Source organism: Simochromis diagramma, unplaced genomic scaffold (assembly GCF_900408965.1).
Source record: "Simochromis diagramma unplaced genomic scaffold, fSimDia1.1 OVJJ01000079.1, whole genome shotgun sequence".
In the NCBI taxonomy this organism is placed as follows: Eukaryota; Metazoa; Chordata; class Actinopteri; order Cichliformes; family Cichlidae; genus Simochromis; species Simochromis diagramma.
The window spans coordinates 5,637,538-5,660,155 of record NW_024387075.1 but is presented as its reverse complement, the minus strand read 5'-3'; the positions used below and the strand labels follow the sequence as shown (position 1 = coordinate 5,660,155).

The 22,618-nt window shown below is 41.0% G+C and overlaps 1 protein-coding gene across 1 annotated transcript in view; it reads right to left on the bottom strand.

Annotated features, from left to right (window-relative positions):
• Positions 1-16,707, bottom strand: part of fbn1 (fibrillin 1) — a 62,770-nt gene extending 46,063 nt beyond the window's left edge. The window contains exons 1-6 of the mRNA XM_040045376.1: positions 16,383-16,707; positions 15,931-16,206; positions 12,524-12,606; positions 11,642-11,740; positions 10,836-10,931; positions 9,097-9,192 (exon numbers count right to left, since the gene is read on the bottom strand). Coding sequence (XP_039901310.1) covers positions 9,097-9,192; positions 10,836-10,931; positions 11,642-11,740; positions 12,524-12,606; positions 15,931-16,118 — 562 coding nt within the window. The 5' untranslated portion in view covers positions 16,119-16,206; positions 16,383-16,707. The remainder of the gene's footprint in view (positions 1-9,096; positions 9,193-10,835; positions 10,932-11,641; positions 11,741-12,523; positions 12,607-15,930; positions 16,207-16,382) is intronic.
• Positions 16,708-22,618: the final 5,911 nt, after the last annotated feature.

Below are 22,618 nucleotides of genomic sequence, written 5' to 3'. Positions count from 1 at the left end.
CAGGTGCACTGTTCGTGAGTGTGTGTATGTGTGCGCGTGTCTCTGTGAGTGTGTGTATGTGTGCGCGTGTCTGTGTGAGTGTGTGTGTGTATGTGAGTGAGTGAAAGAAAAAAACAAGAGATAGGGAAGAGGTCTGGAAAACCTTTTAAAGTTGTGTGGGCGGCTATGGAGAGCAACGGACACAAGTAAGGACAAGAAAAATCAGTCTGTTGCTTCTATTATATGATCACCGGCTCATTAGTTACCGATGCTACTGCTATTCTGTAAAATGTCACATTTACCATCAGCAGTTTGCTACCTTTTGCGATTTTCTTAATAATCCACAATCTAGGGTATAGATCATCATCCCTAAAGCCACCGGAGGCTGGCTGGCTGGCAAGGGTGTGTCTGTGGAACACAGTAGGTGATTTCCACACTAGCTACTACAGCCTAGAATTAAAACTAAAAGGCTAATAATAAATAACAGAGTGTAAAGAAAGTCCCTCCATCAAGACTATTCATCTCTCCTTCCCTTCAAATCAGATTCCCTAGAGCCGACTCCTTGCTTTATCTAACCCCTCTTTTTTCCACTCTCTCCTTACAAGTCCCAAGGAGTTTACACAATCATTTACTCTTATCAGGTGAAGGCCTGGAAGATGAAGATGGAACAGAGATAGGGGCACAGAAAAAAAAGGGTAGGAGGGGGATACATCTTTCCCAAAAGAATCTGGACATGAGCCAAAGACAAAAATCATTTCCACATTTCACAGCAGACAACAGACAGTAAGGAAAAAGGGAGAGCAGTTCCAACAGCGCAGTCGTTTAAAACAAACGAGACATTGTGAGTTTCCCATGTGGACCGGGGCCCAGCCCAGTCCCGTCACGTGCACCCCAGCCTCCACCGTCTCTCTGCCTCTGGCACCAGTACTGTGTGAAACAGAACTGGGTCATCTCTCTTTCTCACTCCCCTCCTGCTCAGGCTCAATTGGAGACCAAATGCTTTTGATTCTTTGTCTACTTCTCCCTCCAACAAGCAGCTGAAAGTAGCGCAGTGCATTTACTCAAGCCCAGTTTGAAGATACTTGTACTTTACTTGAGTATTTCTATTTTGGAAAACCTCCATGAGACACTCCAGGATAATGTCTCTTTCTTGAACAATAATAACCTGAAAGTTACCAAAAAGTCAACAATCAGACTGCAGGCTAAACACAACTCAGTGCGACACTCCCATGTTTTGCCATTTTTGTGTTAATTCCCAGTTTAATTAATTTAAATTTGTGCTGAATGTTGCTCCCTGATTGCTCATAGGATATGAGAGGCAGCCCACACCTTAGATGCAATCTGAAAGGCAAACGAGGGCTCTACCTCTTCATTGGTTTAATTTTTCATGCTGTAGTACATTCATGGGACCTTTAGCAAAACAAATCCAAGCACACATTGTAACACGACTTCACCTTTTTGCAAAAAATACTATATAATGAAAAAGAAATAACTTACATATGTTGTACAGCAGGGGTGATTCTAGGTTCAAAAGTTTAGGGGGGCTCAGCTCCCAATCATAATGTCAGCAGTTCCTAGTAATTATTATTAATGGAACATGCTGTTTACAAATGTAATCAACCCTTTTCACATTTACAAACCTAAATTTACTTAGATACACATTACAGTGTTACCTTCAAATGCAAACTATTTTAGGGTGGAGCCTTTAGTTAAAGAAGATAAGGAACCATTTGTGCCAAAGGAGACAAGATGAGAAACATGCACAAAACATGCAGTGTTTTAATCACATAGAAGCAGCCCACCAAATCATCAGTCACATAAAGTAGCAATATTCAGTACAGACACTGGAAATCACCCCAGACCTGCACATGAAGCAAATTGGTAACAAAGTTCTTTTACCAATTCACAAAAACCCTTCCTTTATTATGCCAAATCAGCACAGGAGAATAGTGTTATAGTCCGTCTCATCAGTGTAGTGGCAATCATCCTGTTCATGCCATGTTTACAGTGGTATGAATCCTGTAAAATGCTACCATTCATATCAATACGCTCTGTTTACAATGTCCAGTGGCGTTTTTTAAGTGTCCTACTGCAAAACATGCAAAGCATCCATGAAGTACATGAAAAACTACTTTGTGAAAAATAACTTTTTTTTTCCCAGCTAACTTCACGATTTGCTCCCTCGTTCTTCCTGTCCATCCTCTTCACTCAACTAGCTAGGCAAACAGAAGCTACAGCTTTATAATTTTGGGTGAGTTTGTCTACGTTTACTCTTGTTTCTTTTTGCTCTCTCTCTTTGCTGTTTTCATTTTGCTCTCTCCCTTTTTTCCCTCTCTATACTCCTCTGTCACTCTTTGTACTATCACCCAAAAACTAAACATGACAGTGAATAAAAGACATAAACGGATCAGTATCAGTTTATAGCAATATTAAAACTGAATACAGGCTTTTGCTGGACATAAACAGGTAAGATCATTTTAACTTGCTGTCACCTGGATCTGGAGTTGTACTGTAAACAAAAACTGAAGCCCAATTTGATCAGAACAGGAATGAACATTTTTTAGCAAACAAAAGTAATAAAGTATATCAGCTCCTTGGCTGGCAACTCCAAATATGTTTTACTCTACGTTAGCTAATATTAACACTATTTAGAGAACAATTTAAACAAAATAGGCACTTTATATGCATAACAATGCAATTATGAGAAGAGTTTGAACTTTTTGCTATATTCCAGTTAAAGTGTGTTTTAAATCTGCATCATTGATTTGTGTCATTAGATTACCTCTTCGTCTTCTTTCTGCCGCAGCAATGAAAGTCTTATTAAGCAATTAATGACAAGCCAGGCTGTTGAAGCAGCAACACCTCTGTGTGAGTGCACTGTAACATCATGACATCAACAATACTGGACATAAAACCTGTTTTCATCCTATCCTGTACTGTCATCAATGGAAAAGTTAGGGGGAAAAAGTTATTAATACTATTAATATTTTTTTTAGGGGTGCTCTGATAAAAAACGGGTCTAAACTCACCCATGTGAGTAGTAAATTAAAGCACTTCCAGCAGTTGATTGGCTAGGCACAGCAGAAATAACGAAATATCGAAATAAGTAGGTAGCAGAAAAGCTTGTCAGTATTAAAGCCAATCAATTCATCTATAATATTCTACCCTTCTAACATAATTCATGTTTTACAAGTTATCCTCTAATAATGAAGCTGCCAGTCGAGCGATCACATCTGATTTGAATAAATGTCTCTTCATAACATTTTTATTGAAAAAAGCAGCTAGACTGCAGATAGATAGCAGTGGAAAACACCAGCAACCTAACAAGACCTAACAAGACACTTGCAAATATGAGATTCTGTAAATGCGAAGCTGTGCAGCTTGCTTGCTCTAGCAGAGCTCGCCAGTTCTAATGTGGATCGGATTTGTGAAACTAAAAAATTTCAGCATTTGCAGTCATTGTTAAAATATGTTGGGAGGAGGAAAATGGTTGAGCAGACTGTAACTTCTGAGGAGTGGAGATGTGTACATAACCTTTATTTTTTTTATTGCACAGAAGGACAAGAATGTGATGGTAAAGTAGAAAAGTCCAGGACAAAAACAACTCCACTGCTGCTAACTCAACATCAGCTCTTTGCAAGCATCTGCAAAGACAGCATGCTAACACAAAGCTAGCAAAGAACCCAGAGTGATGGTAGAGCTAAAGGTATGCAGACTTCAGCCCGGCAGCCAGAGCTTGAACTTCAATAAGTAACAAAGGCAGTAATAATTAATCAGGCTTCACTTCTAAAGCTTTAGCTTAATCAAGACCAACCTGTCCACAACTGGTAAACAATACCAAGCAGGAAAAAACACAACTAGTCAAGTTAGATTCTTTTGCATTGTGAAAGTATTGTATGGTCACGAGCCAAAAGCTAACAACAACTGTGAATTGCTATAAAATGGACAATCATGGTAACAATGTAGAATCAGTTGAATAAGGCCCTGGTCACACTGATCTAGAGACCAGTCTGCAACCATCTGGCAATCAATGGTCGTGAGGGGAAAATCAGTATTTCTGCACCAGTTGGCAAAAAGCTATTTTTCGTTACTTTGGTTGCTAGTATACTGCTGCTGTTGTAGCTTGATCAGAATTGACGGATATGTCTACAAACACAAATACTCAAACACACAACTCTCAAGCAATGTGTGCATTGCGCCATGCAAGAAACCTCAATACCTGCTTGACATTAGCTTGCTAACTCATCAAGAGTGAGAACATGATGACCTCGATGAAGACCACTAGCCGAAGTGTGCTCGTCAAGCAATAAAGTTGTTTATCACACTTCAAAAATTGCTGACGCTTCAATGTCTTCAAATGTTATCATCTTCTCTAGTCACCTTGAAAGTTGGCAAAGTTGTGCTTAACTCGGTTTGTATCAAGAGTTGCAAAACCAGCCATATGATGTTATTAAAATCACAGCTATGTTGCCTATGTTGCATGTTATCAATACAAGTATTCATAAGTATCAGTATTGATAAACAGGATCACTATTGATATCAATTAAATCCCGGTGTATCAATAGGTGCCACTGCTTTAAAAACAAAAGAAGAAATCATAAAACCAATTTTTATACTTCACTGGTAGCCAGTGACGAGAGCCCAGCACAGGGGTGATATGGTCTCCAAACTGCAGGAGAGATAAGGCTTGACTACACAAAAAGAACTGCAATAATCGAGGTGAGAGGGGAAAAAGCATGAACTATGAAATCTCCAACAGAAGGAAATGGTTATAATTTTGCAAGTGATCAAAGAGCCAGTGCTGACAGGAGTGGAATGATTTTTTTTTTTGTGAAAATCTAGACTAGAAAGCCAAAGATTGCTTTAAAAAAGATATATTCAGGGGGGAATTTTCTCCAGTATTTCCTGCTTTCACTCTATTTTCTTAACACAGAAATTTTGCCTACGTTACTTAAGAGATCTACTAATCAAGAATGTTCTGTTTTAACTAACTGTGAGCCTTATTTTCTATCTAACACTGTGTGCCTCATCTAAAATAACAAAGCGAAAATCTCTATGTAGGCAAAGCAGTTTGAGGAGCTATGGAAAGTTTTCACATGGAGCCCAGGCTGAGTGAGTGCAACAGGCTGTATAAAGAGAACTCAGGTTTCTCTTTTCATAAAAAAAAAAAAGGTTGTTATGTCTTATTCACAATGCTCTAAGTACACAATCTAACTTGATATCTGCTTATTACAGCTCTTAGCTGAGGAGAGTGAGTGAGTGTTAAGGCGAAAGATCTGAGCACAAGATAAAATAGATCCAAGCACTGCACTTAAACAGTCAGCTGAGGTAAACAGGGAGAGGCAGACAGCTGTAGGGTGAAAATGGTGTCATTTCATCCGTCATCTTACTGTCTCTCTGTGAACTGCATACAGCTGGGGGATCCACCCATGTCCTGTACATCTGGGAGTAATCGCACGTGCTCACACACAAACACGCTCACGCACACATGCACACACTTAAAAATTCTGCCCATGTCCCAACTCCTCATCCCCACTCCAGCCAGCGATGATCTCAAAAACACAGCAAAACTTGCAAAATGTTACTCTTGTTTTTGCCCTAGTTTGGAAAAATGTGGTGGGAACATTTTGGAGTAGCTGCTTTAGCTCCTTCAGTAAAAAAGTATCTTAGATTCAAGACTTTGCGTTGACTCTGATTCGTTAGCTCTTTGGTGTTTGTTTTGAGGTTTGGTTACTTTTAGAACACAATAGAAATGCTCCCTCAGTGCCCGGCGAGTTTATGCACAATAACAGCATCATCGAGAAAAGAAACGAGGGAAAGCACGACGGGAAGTGGGTAAAAGAGTTTCCTGGATTAACTCCAGGAACACATACACAAAGATATCTGCACACCTTCTCCATATCCACCCTTCCTAAGTTTTTCCCTTGCAGATGGTGTTCATTATGAACACCACCTTACATGCTTTTATGTGTGTGTAATTTGCATATGTTTGTGAGATTTGTGCATGTGTGTGTTTCATTGCACGTGTTATGGGTCTTAATATTTGGGTGGGGCCTTCCCTAATGGCATGTCAGCAGATTTCTTCATCCTCCCCGGACTAACAAATTGAACTCAAACACACACAGACATACACACTTGGGGGTGTCAGTGAGATGCTAAGAGAGCCCCTCAGCTGATTGACCCACTTCCCTGTTGTGCTCTGGCTGCTGACTTGTTGACTGTGTAACTCACGTGTAGCACCATTTCAGGCCAGTCTTTCCCCACCGTCTCAATGGTGTCATACTGAAAGCTCGACTTTATTGCTCCACAGTTAAATGACTCTACAGCCGGAGCACGGAGCCCTGCATGCAATCACCAATTCCACATTCCAACCTTAATCATATTTGCAACGAACAAAGAACACGTTCATGTACCAGACTGCATTTCCACTGCAGTCAGCTGTGCCTGGTGGTGGGACGACTGGTCAGCAGATCGCCAGCCAGTTTAGCACACACAGCTCAGTATGTTCATGCTGAGCCATGACAACGTCATGATAACGCTACAGCCGTGAAAACCTCGACCTCCTGAATTTAGTGACTTCTGGTCACATGACGTGTGTGGAAAGCTTGTGTTCTTGCTAATGCGATAAGACAGAGCCATAACGGGACACCGTTCTGTAAACTACATTAAGAAAACCCTGTGGGGTGTATGTATACATGTACTTTATGCATCTGTTTGTATTTATGTGAGAGCACAATGTCTTTCTCTTGGGAGGTAATGGATTATAGCCAAGGAAATTCCAGGGAAAGTAGCTTAACCAAAAATGCCACTGAATGCATCAGCCAACTTTCTCTGCTTCACTTAATTATGACCTAATCTCTATAAATATACATTCACTGGCCACTTCATTAGGTACACCTTGCTAGTATTGGACCGGAGCCTCGTTTGCCTTCATAACTACCTGGATTTTTAGTGCAAAGTTTTAAACAATGCTCAATTGGCATTAAGCTAGGAAACACTTTTCCAAGCTTCTTGTGGGCCAATTTTGGTGAGCTTGAGTGTGAAACCTCAGTTTCTTGTTCTTAGCTGACATGAATGATACCTGGTGTGGCCGTCTGCTACTGTAGTCCATTTGCTTCAAGGTTCAACATGTTGTGCATTCAAAAATGCTCTTCTGCATACCCAAACTGTTGCCTTCCTGTCAGCTCAAAGCAGTCTGGCCATTCTCCTTTGACCTCTGATATCAACAAGACATTTTACCCAGAGAACTGCCAGTCACTGGACCTTTTTTTTTTTTTGGACCATTCTCTGTAAACACTAGAGATGGTTTTGCAGGAAAATCGCAGTAGATCAGTAGTTTCTGATGCATGCCACATGACAAAGCCACTTAAATCACATTTCTTCCCCATTCTGATGCTCAGTTTGAACTTCAGCAGGTCATCTTGACCATGTCTACATGCTTAAATACATTAAGTTCCTGCCATGTGATTGGCATACTAGATAGCATAATTGTGCAGCTGAATAGGTGTACCAAACAAAGTAGCTAGTGAGTGTAAAAAAAGTTACCTGAAGAAGGTTTCGGGTCAGATATCTGCCTGGCTAGACCACAAGCCCAGAAATACTATTTAAGGCTCTATCATCAGATGATAGCCTATCAGTTCCCAGACTGGGCCCAACAAAATACCAGAAGAATAGCCAAAAAGAAAATTTATGGATTTCTATTTATTTTCTATCCACTATTTCTCACTAAAAAGTCAATCAAATAGAGGAAAAATATCATCCCACATTACCCTTAAAAGTTGAAAATACATTTTAATTCAGTGAAATACAGTTAGCTAGCTTGTAATTCTGAGCTGTTTCATTCATATCCTAAACGGACATCTTCAAAGTGCTGACAACAGTTGAAGCTAACAATAACACACAGAAAAAGATGCATATTATCAAAGAAAAGATGTAGAGATGAATTATTTTTTATTTTTCCACTATTTATACTCATCACTACAAAATCATCACTTTTATTGATTTGTTCTGGCTTTCATCATCTTAGATTTTGGCTAAACATGAACTGGCAATGGCATAAATGGATAACTCCATACAGTATATTACACTATGTTAAGAACCTGACTGAAATTGGAAGGTGGTCTCTAAGTAGCTGCCTGAAATACGCAAGTATACCTGTTTCACTCATTTAAAAATGCATCATCTCCTTGAATTCTCATCACCTTACATGGCGAATCAAACAGTTAAAAAAGTTATGGCCCCCTTCCCTCCCAGTGCATAATTATTTTGTCAGAAATAATTATATAAGACAAAACATGTTTTTTCCTTGTGCTTTTTTGTGTTTCTTGAAAAATATGACTATTGACAAGTTAATTTGTTGAAAAAAAGGCTTAATTTACATTCCTGCAAAATCTCACAAACACTCCAAAGACTCCGCAGCAAAGAGTAGAAACCCAGCAGACAAGTGTTGAGCAGCCAGATAAGTTGTTATTAGATACAGGCTAATGAACATACTAAAGTAAACCAATAGGCACATCTTCAGTTGGACTTAATTGACAGGCCTCCCAAGCATAATTAGGATCTCGGCTTCTAATCCAAATATTAGTTTTAGTAGGTCACCATTTTGACCTCTAAAGGTCGTCAGCACAAGCACAAAACACGTACACTGAAAAAATGCTCACATTTTTGTTCAAACACATTGCAGGCTGCCCTTGGTTTGCGTGTGCTTGTATACTTTGGAGACTTTGCTCACATGTGCCAGAGAGCAACCACAGGAGGTTGGGAGGTCTTCAGTTAACAAACAGCTCACATTTAGAAAGACATTACATTCCCCAAAGCGTTGTTTCAGAGCAGATGTGGAAAATAATGGTAATTTCTGAGCTTGAGCTTAAAATGCAAATGTTCCACAACAAACCACATTCCTGGAGCCGATGGCATGACTAAGCAGGAATTGCCTTCAGTCAAAAAAAACAAAAAAACACAACCACCACTCAACATCAAGTCACGTTTTTAAAGAAGCAGCACGTGCGCCTTTAAAAACTACTTCAGCAGCAGTGAGAAGTGAATGTAGAGCACAGGAACAGTTTCATGTAAAGTGAAGGAGGAAAATCCAGAGTAATGCGGTGTGGCGCTCATTACCTCGCTCGCACTGAGCTCCGGTGAAGCCGTACGTGCATACACATCTGTTGGGAGCCACGCACCTTCCTCCATTGAGACAGCCATTTTCACATACCGCTGGAGAAGAGAGAGAAATCGACAATGTCACAACAGGAGGACACCGCTGTGTAGACGGGGCCAGGATTTTGTTTTTGTAGAGTGTCACCAAATATAACTGATGCAAAGTGAAGGAATTCAGTAACACAATGATGTCACTAGTTGTGGTTAGGTGGAGCAAGAAATGAGCATCAAAAGTTTAGGCACATACTCTTAGCTTTAAAACCATGGGAAAAAGACACCCAACCTACACACAGTGATCCTTTTCTATAGTGAAATTTAGTAAGCACAGTCATGTGAAAAAGAATATTTTCACGGGACTCATAACTCATGATTTAATACCAAATAAGCTGTATGATATTATTAGTTTCTCACATTGTTGTGTAGAATTTCTGACCCACTCTTCTTTACAGTGTTTGCTTCAGTTCATTGAGGTTTCCAGGCATCTGATTATACTTTGCTCTCTTAAGGTCCTGCAGCAATATTTTAAGGAGGCTGATATCTAGACCAGCGGTCCCCAACCCCCGGGCCACTGACCGGTACCAGTCCATGAGTCGTTTGGTACCGAGCCACGAGAGTTGAGGCTCGGCTGTGAAATTCATGGTTTTTATCGTTTTAAAATCATTACTTTTTAATCGTTTTTATCGTTAACTCGGTTTCCCTGGGTCTTTTCCCATGTGTTATGAATAAATCTTCTTTTTTTTGGTACCGCTACTGGTTTATTTTGTTGTATTTATCTGCGAAACCTTCAAGGCCAGTCCGTGAAAATATTGCCGGACATAAACCGGTCCGTGGCGCAAAAAAGGTTGGGGACCGCTGGTCCAGACTCTAACTGGGTCACTGCAGCACCTCAAGTGTTTTCTTTTTAAGCCATTTTATTGCAGATTCAATGCTGTATACTGTCAGAATAATGATGCTTTAGCTGTCAGAGAGATGGCCTCTCATTTGACTCTAGAATACTTTGATATTCAGAGTTCATGGTCAGCTTAATGGCTGCAAGGCACCCAGGTCACAACACAAGCCCAAATCATCACCTCTCCTCTACCATGCTTCGCAGTTGGTGTTAAGTGTTTGGTTTTCACCAAATGTGGTGCTGTAAATTACGGCCAAACCTCTCCATTCTGGTCGCACTTGCACAAAAAACATTATTCCAGAATTCCTTTGATTTGTTAAGATGCAAATTTTCAACCTTAATCTGTGCTGTTCTCTGACCTTGTGATTAGCTTGTCTGTCCAGTCTTGGGACGATTGTGGCGCTGTGTTAACACACATCTCAATGCTCAGAACAGAAATCTGCCAAAACCTCTGCTTCCACAGTGCTCACACTTGCTGATGATCAGTTAATCAGGTTCATTTGATTAGCAGCACCTGAGTGCTACTTATTCTCTGATTTCCCTTGAAAGCAGTAAGGCTTTTTCACATGACTATACACAGTGTTTTAATTAGACAATAAATTCTGTTCTTGCATTCATTAGCTCTTTTTTCCACCCAAATAAGAGTTGCCAGACTTGCTTCTAGAGGGCCTCAATGTTATTGATGCTAAGTTTTACTAAATAGCACTATTACAAGCTTGAGGGTAAAAAAGAAACTCTAAGAAATAGAATTAAAAAGGAGGCAGATAATGATGAAGTTATTCAGAGTAATGTGTTTTATTATGAGCCTTACGTTGTCCACAGTGGTTTCCCACATAGCCCTTCTGACACAAGCACTGGTCCTCTGCACATGATCCCCCATTCATACACCGAATGTTACAGTGCTGGACTGTGGGAAGAACAAGACAAAGATACACACACATGAACACAGACCAGCGTTAGGGTTCAGTTCAGTGTATCCAAACACATGCTGCAGATTATATTTACGACATCAACAAAACTGACACTGAACCATGTTTCTTAAACGTTATGCTTCTAGATATTTCCTAAAAAAATTTATGGTGTGTAAACAGATGAGCACACCAGGTTGAAGTGCGGTGAGCTGCAAGGGAGCGACATAGAGAAGATGTTGATGGTGGACATCTTCCAAAGCATACACACTCCCAGTCGACACTTACACACACCCGTTCACAAAACCCACAGGACCGGCCGCTAGTATCAAGGATGTGATTGCAACATATATCAGTTGCTTCAGTCTTAGGCAGTTAAAAGGGATGCGTTCAGGTTCTTTGCCCTGCTATCTCATATGCTAGTACACGTAAGCTGGTGCCAATTACTCATGATAAGGAGAGAAAAACAACTGTGATTTTTTTTAAGTGCCAAAAAATCAATTCGATTGCAATTTCTGTAATAAAAGAAAATTTATATAAGATGGCATATTTTCTGTCATCCATTACTCCTATTTGCATAAATCATAATTATCTTTGTCTATTGCCCCCCCCCCATTCCAGCCACCCACATTATATATTACAAAACTAATAACACTTCAATGGAGCTGATTCAGAAGAAAGTATATGAAAATGGAGGTGAATGAATGACCTGACTTGGATCCACAGGATGGTGCGATCTGACCATTGGGGCAGGTGCACATATTGGGTCTGGAGCAGAAACCATCTCCACATGAACTCCGGCAGATGGCTGCAAATGAGAAAATGATACTCGGTCAAAGAAAAAACAAGGCCAAATAACAAAGCAACGCTCACGTCACGGCGCCAGGACTTGACTTTATTTTGCGTTCGAGAAATTCTGATGTTGTGGGTCTGCTGCTTGTCAGCCTGTCCGCTGCCGGTTTTGAATTTCAGGTTAGAATTTCAGTTGTTGCAGCTAAAGCGCTCATCTTAACCTCATGCTAAACTCTCTTCTGTAATATTTCAAACACAGACCACAGTCCAAAGAAGGCCAAATCTTTCTTTTTGCCCTGATCGTGCTTTACTTGTAGAAGCTGACTTGGCAACGTTGCTGCGCTATTTTCTTCTGTGAGTTTTGTTACCATAAATGTTATGTGTTTTCAGTTGGTGTCGTCTGTGTTGCTCTGTTGTTCTCTTTCCCACAGACTTTTGTTGGCATGGTCCACTTCCCCCCCAGCTCCCATCAGGTAGAGTCCAGCCACTGAATCCTACTCCATGAACCCCACTGCTAAACAATGTCATTAGAGCTGCGACCGGCATCCAGCCAGCGCTGCAATCACACAGCTTCTCAGACTCTCTTGTCTACTAAGTGAGTGAAGGCAGGTGAAGTTTGACAGAGCAAAATGTGGAGTCAATACAATTAATGACAAAATATACCTGAAAAAGTAACCACAGCCAGAGAAATAGACCAAATAAATTTTGGATAAAATAAATAATAACTGAAATTTATGGCAAAAATTGATTTAAAATTGACAATGAAAAGTGCAAGTAGACTAATAGAGGTGATACTCACGAACAATGCACTGATTTCCTCCAGTCAGAGTCTTCCAACCTGGGCAGCAGTAGGCGTTGTTTCTTGAGCCGCACACATTTGGGCTGCAGACGATCAAAAAGTGATGATCCATGTCAAAAAAACTCAAGTATTTTCAAGACAAGTCCTTTAATTAAGATATATATCGAAGATCTGTCCAAGTGGGCTTGAAATTTGGCACACCAAACACTAATTACTCTATATTACTTACTTGTCTACTAGGGCTGGGCCATATTATACCGTTCACGGTAATACCGGTATAATGTTAGGCAACGATAGGAAAATGAAATATCGCGATAGAATGAGTAAAACGCGCATGCGCAGTGCCTTTGTTTTCATACGCACATGGCCGATTGTTGAGTGAAACAGATGAACCAGAATTGGTTTGTAAAAATGGTGCAACTTCAGTGATGTGGAACTGGTTTGGTGTTTGTCCGTCAGATACACGACAAAGCACATTTTTTTGCAGAACATGCAAGCGGCCGTTGTTATTGTCGTATTTGTCGGACTAAGATGCTCTTAAATCTGGGAGTAATCTGGGTCCTAAACTCCGTATGCTTCAGGTCAAACGAACACTGCAGCATCACTGAGAGTTAAAAACTGTCTCAATTCTTTCATCTTTAATAAAACGATCACCATTGCTGCTTAACCAGGTGAAACTATGAAGTTTAACTTCCAGGCATCCATGAAAACAAAATTTATTACATTTAACGGAGTTAGAAGTTAGCAGGAAGCTAGCGGAAGTTAGCTCGCTAGTTTCGGTAGTTACCTAAGCATGATATTGCATGTTCTGACAGAGATTTCTGGAAAAATTCAAACGTACAGCTCTGCTATCACGTCCAACATAAATGAAGACAGGAAACTAAAAAGCAGTGACGTTTGTAGGGTTACTGAAGTTGGGCTAGCTGGTATATAATGATGTGCTACCTGATCGCTAGCGACACAGCTATGTTAGCATAACATAAACAGTGAAGCTGGAGGACGAACACTAACACTTTTCCACTTATAAAAGTTAACGTTAAAGTTCCTGATAGTTAGAGACAAATGCAATCGCATGGCAGGATGCTGTAAACGGACCAAACTTCAGTCAGGAGAACAACTGAGATAATCCATCCACAATACGAGGTTAGTCATTCATATACTGCAACAACATGGGAATAGAGCAGCTGCCAGAGAATTCAACATTAATGAATCAATGGTACAGAAGTGGAGGAAGCAAGAAGAATGAGTTGAATAAAGTTTGATTTATCTGACTGCTTTGTTTCGCTTAATGTGCCTTAGAATCCCGTGCACCTCATGGTCCGAAAAATACGTACTGCACACTGCAGTTTAATGTTGCAAAGCACCTCTTTTTAACTTCAGTGGATATTATACATGGTTATGCTCAGGATATATCAGCCCATTTCTACTGGAAATGCCTTTTGGTTAAATTTTCAGCAAGGAATTTGCATTTGCACTGTTACATTTTTATAAAGCTTTTAATTACATAAAAACCAGCTTCTTGTTTAAGTGAAAATAAATGGAAGGTTGTCTTTTTGCGCTAGTCATGTTGTGGAGTTGTATTTTGTCTCGCATCAATTATATCGTCGGTTATATCGTTATCGCAAATTTTCAAATATATATCGTGATAAATATTTTTGGCCATATCGCCCTGCTCTATTGTCTACATATTATTGAAACTGATGGTCTGTTTCTTGAAGCTTTTAAAACAGGTGGCAGGAATAATGGCACACTGCTCATGGACACTTTAATAAAATGGTAGTTGGGATCTGTCTGTGTTGTCCAAGCACAGCATCCATATTTTGTTAAATACACAAACACTGAGACCCTCCCAAAAATACTAACAATCAGGCATAGTGATAGATCAGGTGAGCCACAAAGTAAAGATAACCTGTAATCCCTGCTGATCACCTGATGAGCTGATCTGAAACCAAGTCCACTGCACCTGTACACAAGGCTCAACATACTTTGTAGAACTTCACTTGGTAAAAACCACACAGAGTGAACTATTTATGCTTCTTTAGCCCAGAAACAGTAGCTGCACATCTGCAAGCTGCAAGCTGCTTTGCAACCCACCTTCATCTCGACTTCTCATTGTCACCCCATTTCTCACTTAATACCAAATTTTTTGTCACCATGTGCCAGTAATAAGCCATGTATTACTGTAGAAGTAAATGACAATCTTAATCACAATCTTTTGTATGTACAAAGGAACTGCCTGAATCATATCCTAACAGTCCTCAAAAAAAAAAAAAACACAAGCTGTCCATTGCTTTTACTTAGAAAGTTCTTGTGTGTGCCTGTGGTTCCCAAGCTTTTTTCACATGGATCTGATGTTCCCTTGCACAAATGACAGAACTAATTCTTTCATTTCTTAACTTTTTAAGTATCGAATAAAGCTGTCTGGTGTTCGTGTGTAAAACAATGTAGGGAACCACTGGAATATGCTATGATGTGAGCACAGCCACTATAAGAAATTTACTGCACCTGTACACAAAAATGTTTTATCTGACATGAAAGTGAACACCTAGTCCGTCCTCCCACCTACAGATGTTGAGCAGGTCGACATATGTGAACTTATAATCACTTTGCATACATTGACCAAGGGGTCAGTATATACATAATGTACACTGTAACTCAAACCAGACAAATGAAGCCATTTGGATGTTGGAAACAGTGGTAAGTCTGCATGACACAGTATGCAGCCTGTATGCACTTCCTGCACTGAACCCAGATGTTCAGATAGATTAACTTAAAGCATGTCAAATAAAAATGCCTGTGGAGAATGCTCATTGAGTTGTGTGACCTTCATCAGCTGTTTGCTGTCATCACTGAACACAAACGTTCTTTCTTTTCTGTATTGGTTTCCTCCTGTCTGTCTTTCCTTTCTGTCGCTCTCTCTTTCTCACACACACACACACAAAACCTCTCCAGCAGTGACCCACTGTGTACAGCTGCAGATGTGATTTATCCACAACTGGGGTGTGGTGTTTTTGGCTAGAAAGAGGATTAGGCTGTTACTCTCTTTCTTTCTCTCTCCCCCTCTCTCTCTCTCTCTCTCTGCCACAGCCACACGACCAATGGCCTCCTTTGTTTGGATGTAATTTATTATTGCAGTCAGCAGGAATGTGATATTCTTGCCAGTATTTAATTACTAAACCTTTTCTCCAAACTTCCCATCACAGACAATGTCACTCATGGGTCCCAGTCTGCCTTTTTAAAAATACACAAAATCACACACACACACACACACACACACACACACACACACACACACACACACACCAATTAACATGTGAGGACAGACACCTGCTCCAAGTTTAAAAGAAAAGAAAAGAAAAGAAAAGATTTCCAAAACTGACTTTGCCGGATTATTAGAACCACATTACCCTCTGAGGACGTCCGTCCCTCCCCTCCTCTTGGCCCTACTGGCTCTGGTGTCGGTCTGCTTCGTCGCCAACTCAGTGATTTCGGTATCTGCCACCTCTGCTGCGTCTTTAGCCTCGGCACAGAGCGACAGTAAAGCCACAGTCACGGCCAACTGCAGCAGCCGTCCTCCACGCTTAATTTCTGTCATTTCCACTCTCAAGTGTACGACTTCAGTGAAGAAAAATCACCTTATGTAGTTTCCCAGCCCCGTCGACCTCTCCTGTCTGGAGTCAAAGCTGCACAACAATAAATGCAGGAGGGGAAAAAACATTTTGAAAGGAGACAGTGGAGACTGCAAGAAATCGTGGGCAAAAAACCAAATAAAAAACACTCTGCTGTTGTCACTGGGTTGGTGGTGATAGGTTTGCAAAAGCATGCAAAAAAAAATAAAAAATCATCACCAATTCCTTACCTTGTCTCCCGAATAGGAGATTCGCTTGGGACTCGACAGAGGACTGTCTGCACTTTGACTTGCAGGTAAAAACAAAACAAAACAAAAACAATCAAAAAAACAAAAAAACGTGTAGGAGCAAACTGTGGAAAAGAAAAAAAGCCACTGAAAACCGTCGCTTAGGCTCCTAGGCTATAAATAGATGCAACTTTTGAAGTCTGCCCGAGCGCATCCAATTGTGCGTGAATTGTGCACAGATAAGTTAGCTGATGCATTCCAGAGGATGAGAATGGTAAAACTCACTGCGTCTCTCCTTTCCAGCTGAGGTCTTTCCTCATCCCTGCTCAGCTCAACTTTCCCCAAACTCCCCCCTTCCGTGCCCTGCTCTCGCGATACAATAAAAATCTTGAGTTTAAAAATGCACTTTAAGCCGCGGACCTTCAGCATGCAGCGACACTATAACGACAGAGTCAGCCCAGAAAAAACCGGGAGGATGAAGACGTTTATATGTTTGTTTAAAGTCTGAATAATATAAATAACATATCTTTTTTTTCATCTTTGAAACCAGTACACCTGCTCCTCCTTTGTTTAAACGTGGTGACACAGAACAGTTCCAAACGATAATCAGACGAACCATTCTCTCCAGTAGTTATAAATATTAAAGAAATGTAATTTCTTTCGCTCATCCCCTCAAAAAATAAAAAATTAAGTCACTGTTATTCCTCTTGATATATGTCCGGTGGATATTTACACTGTCCATATTTGAGGAATTTTGTCCAGTCCAGTGATAGTTTTCACACGCATTGCTTCATGTCTGCAGCCACACCCAGCAAATATAGAGTCAAACTTGCTCCTCGCTCCAGTCTGCTATCCCTCTAAAACCAAGAAGAACAAAAAAGGTTTTTGACACTGTATAGGCTATGTGTTCCATTGCATTGGCTTTCATCACTGTCTTTTTTTCCTTCTATTATGCGCATTCTCCTTTCACACGAGTCTGAGCACAGCCCAGTCTTACACATTAGTTTTGCATTTTAGATTTTATAGCTTGAACGAAGCCTCATGAAATCACCACAGAAAGTTGCCGTTGCCAGGTTGAGACAACACACTAAATTCTCCATGTTTTATGTAACCCTTTGTCCATTTTTCACCTCCCTCTGTAAAGACGTTGATGACAACTTGCTTCAGCTGCTCCAACAGGTGTCCCACCTTATGTGGAGTTGATCTGCATTACAGTTTATATCAGCTTCCACAGCTATTCTTTTCTTTGACACTCAGGTTGAGGCACGCATCTCCATTAGGCCTGCTGACACCTCCAGTTGGATGTCTGCCCACCAACTCAAACTTAGTCTCAACAATGCTGTGCTGCTTTTTCTTTACTCTGGAAAGTCCTGCCCTCTGCAAGGCCTCTTCATCACTGCGTACAAGACCACGTTTGCTCCTGAGCGGACTGCCAAGAATCTTCGTCTGCCTCAAGACGACCAACTGTGAGGCAGCTCCCCGAGAGCAGGTTTGGTCTTGAATAGCTTCATCCAGTCCAACTTTTTCTAATCAGTGTCTTTGAAAAGCATCTTAAAAGGCATCTGCTTTCACTGTCCGTTTTGGGCTATTGCAGCTCGCTCTATAAAAACTGTGAACCTCAAAGCAGATCACCAAAATATTGCAGGCGGATCTATCTTAAGTGTAATTTTCACTATTTTAATTCATATGGAAACTCACATTTTCCACCAGCCAGTGCTCTCTTTTGTATACAGGTTTTGAAAAATGTGCTTCACAAATTCATAGCCCAAATTTGATTCCTTTGGCTTTGATTGCAGATTTTTAACTTTTTTTTTTATATTCTTGACACAGGATTATGTTAATAATATGTTAATAATACCCAAATGCAAATTGTTAATTATTGATATAAGACTCCTTCCTTTACAAAAGCTTAAAACAAACATATGTTTAATATTTCATGAATTTGATCGTAGGACTGGGGCAACAAAAGGCAGGGAAACTAAGTGGTACCAAAAGAAACAGTTAACTGGCAGTAAGTCAGTAACATAACTGGGTATAAAAAACACTTTTTTTTGTCATAGTACATAATATCATGAAAAGATTCAGAGGATTTGGAGAAATCTCTGTGCGCATAGGACAAGAACAAAAATAAATAAATTCTTTTTATTTTTTCAGTAACATTTGTCTCCACAGCATGCAAATGCCTACGGCTTCTCTTTTCCTTCACCTTTGGTGTACTCCATATGTGGTCAGTCTCTAGACAAACACATAAAAAGGGAATAGGCAGAACAGTTCATCTAAGCCACTGTTTTCAAGGTGGCGACCAACATGGGGACTTCCACAAACCGAGAAAACATAATTACACACTGACCGAGGTATATTTATGAGTACAGCATTTCTTTTCTTTTAAATAAACTCAAAAAACAGCTGACTGTACCTTTAATTAGAGATGGCACGATACCACTTTTTTATGTGCGATACCGATACCGATATCATAAATTTGGATATCTGCCGATACCGATATGAATCCGATAAAGTGATTTTAATCAACAAAACTGTTTTTTTAATATCTTACTGCATTTTGTATAAGTTCATACTCAAGTTTAAAAAACAACAACACTAAAGCTATTCTGTTATACCTGTATGCAAAAAAAAATATTTCATAGTTCAGCAATACTGTACTGGAACTGTTTGTATGTTATTTCTCCGGGCCTATAGGGGGCGCAGGTTTGCACAGTTTGCTATGTTGAGCCAATTAGTCACTAAAAGAAGTGTGATAGGAAGTGTTTGCTCATGAGTGAAGCAAGACATGGTGTGTTTCTTCCGATCCAAAGCCATCCACTCCGTTAAATCTCTTTGAGTGGCAATATGAGTAAGTTTCTTAGTTGTGTTTACCTTTCAGACAGGGTATATGACATTATTGAAGCGATTTGGAAACATTTGATGTGTTTTATATGTCCAATTAAGTTCAACCCAAGCTAATGTTTATGTGACATTTCTGTATTCTGTATCATTTCAGTTTCACACTTTTTTGCATTAAATCCTGTCCAAATACAACATGTGCCTGTTCCTTGGAGGAAGTGATGCAAGAGAGAGTTTAGCTGGCTGTGAATCTCAATATAGGACACTGGGTCACATTGGGTGCAACAGTACAGTGAAATCATAGCACTCTGCGAGGGATGTCGACTGACAGTTCTACTCTAACATGGAGAAATCACAGGCTGAAGGTCAAAACGACGAGGAAACAAGGTCCACTCGCTCAAGAAGGTCCTCAAAGTCTTCAGGAAAACTGACTGTTAGATCATCTGCAGCATGTTCAAGCAGGTCATCAGCATCAACCCGAGCCAGTATGGCAGCAGCGCGGGCACAAGCAGAAGCTCAAGCAGCAAAAGCCAGATTAGCTTACGCTGAGAAGGAGATGAACATTAAAGTAGAAAAGGCCCGCCTAGAAGCAACTCTGGATGTAATCAACCTCCAAAAGGAAGCAGATGCAGCCTTGGCTAAAGCAGAGGTAATGGAGTCAGCAGCAGCTCAATTTGACAAAGCTGAATCAGGGGAAGAGTGGCCATTGTCACCCCTACAAGTAACCCCAGAGCAAAAAGTGAGTGAATACATAAATAAACACAGCCACACTGACCTGGCTCCAGACATTACATCTCACCATGACGACAGTAAATATCAGAATGAACAATCCAAACAACCAGTAATGTACACACCTCTTTGTCCCAAACAAGAGCCAGTGCAGTACTCATTCATGCCACAAGATGGGGCAGAGAGACGACTACAAAGAGATGTAAGTCCACAGACTCTCCACGATGCATTACAACTGCAGCATGGATTAAGCTCAAATAATAATGCAGACACCATAGCAAGTGACCTCGCCAGATTTTTAGCTAAGAGTCAGCTAATAACTGGAGGGCTGTCTAAATTTGATGACAAGCCAGAAAATTACCTTAGTTGGAAAGCCACATTCCAGAGCACTGTTAGGGACCTTGGTCTAACAGCCACTGAAGAAATCAACCTACTCATTAAGTGGTTAGGCCCAGAGTCTTCTGAACACGCCAAGAGATTAAAAGCAGTCAACATAAAGCATTCACCTGCCGGTCTGAACATGATATGGTTGAGACTAGAGGAATGTTACGGCTCACCAGAAGCAATAGAAAACTCCCTGTTTGCCCGAATACGAGACTTTCCAAAGCTCTCCAGTAAAGAACCACACAAGCTTCGCGACCTATCAGATCTGCTGTGTGAACTCCAAGCTGCAAAGCTAGATGGTTATTTGCCTGGTTTAAGTTACCTCGACACAGCTAGGGGAGTACATCCAATTGTGGAGAAGCTGCCCTTCCATCTTCAAGAGAAGTGGACAATGGTAGGGTCAAAGTTTAAAGAAGACCACAATGTTAGCTTCCCACCGTTCTCATTCTTTGTCGAATTTGTGAAACGTCAAGCAAAAGCAAGGAATGATCCAAGCTTTACCACACCTTTCAACACGACTCTTTCCTATGCCAACCACATGTCCAGCTACAGAAAAGAAAAACCGTTAAGTAACCACAACCAAAGGTCATCGGTTACAGTGCACAAGATGGACATATCATCAGAGGGATCAAAGGTAAAAAAAAGCAGACGAAGACATTGAAAGACAGTGCCCCATACATCACAAACCCCACCCACCCAAAAGATGCAGGGCCTTTAGAGCTATGCTGCTTGAACAGAGGAAGAGGTTCCTCAGAGACAATAGCATTTGCTACCGCTGCCTTGCTTCCACCGGCCACCAAGCCAAAGACTGTACAGTCATGATTAAGTGTGAAGAGTGCAATAGTGAGAAACACCTGGCAGCTCTTCATCCTGCCCCAACACTGCAAATGCCCAGGCCTCCTTCATCTCCTGAAGTGCACGGCGGGGAGCAAGCAAATCCACAAGACCCGGATGTTACTGCCACATGCACAGAGGTATGTGGAAACAAAATCACAGGGAGATCCTGTTCTAAGGTTTGCTTAGTGCAAGTCTATCCCAAGGGTCAGCGAGACAACGCCAGAAGGATGTATGCAATAATTGACGATCAAAGTAACCAGTCACTTGCAAAGACAGAGTTTTTTGACATATTTAACATACAAACCACACCTGAACCATACATGCTGAAAACTTGTAGTGGTGTAACACATACGACTGGTAGAAGAGCATGTGGCTACATGGTTGAGTCATTAGATGGAAAAATGAGTTTCCCTCTCCCCATGCTCATTGAGTGCAATGCCATCCCCAACAACAGGGAAGAGGTGCCAACTGCAGAAGCTGCTTTACACCACCCGCACCTGAAAGCAATAGCTGCTCAAATACCACCTCTCGACCCAAGTGCAGACATTCTGTTGCTGATAGGACGCAACCTTCTGAGAGTTCACAAAGTGAGGGAGCAAATCAACGGCAGAGATAATGACCCATTTGCACAGAAGCTTGACCTGGGCTGGGTTATCATTGGCGATGTGTGTCTTGGTAATGCCCACAAGCCAAGTAAAGTGAATGTTCTGAAAACCTATGTATTGGACAATGGACGCCCAAGCTATCTCACTCCCTGCGACAGTCACCTTAGTGTAAAGGAGGACTTCAGTCTGAGCCAAACCAAAGCCATCTCCAGTCAACTGCCATCTGCTCACTCACACCAAAGGCCCACAGCTGAGAATTTGGGAGACTCTGTGTTTTGTCACACCAGTAACGACAACCACCTTGCTTATTCAGCTGAAGATGTAATCTTTTTGAAAAAGATGGCAGGCTTCTTCAAGGACAATACAAACAGCTGGGTTGCACCACTCCCATTCCGAACCCCCAGACGCAAACTCCCGGATAACCGGTCCTACACCTACCAACGGCTGATGTCGTTACGACGTACGCTCGACAAGAAACCAGAAATGAAAACACATTTTATGGAATTCATGCAGAAAATGCTTGATAACCAACACGCAGAGCTTGCACCACCTCCCAATAGAGACAAAGAGAACTGGTATCTCCCGATTTTTGGTGTGTACCATCCCCAAAAGCCGGGGAAGATACGCGTTGTGTTTGATTCGAGTGCACAGTTTGATGGAGTGTGCCTCAATGAGGTGCTGCTTTCTGGCCCAGACCAGAACAACACACTTTTGGGTGTGCTGCTTCGCTTCAGGAAAGAACCAGTCGCAGTCACAGCTGACATTGAACAAATGTTCTACTGCTTTGTGGTCCAAGAAGACCACAGAGACTACCTTCGCTTTCTTTGGTACAAAGACAACGAC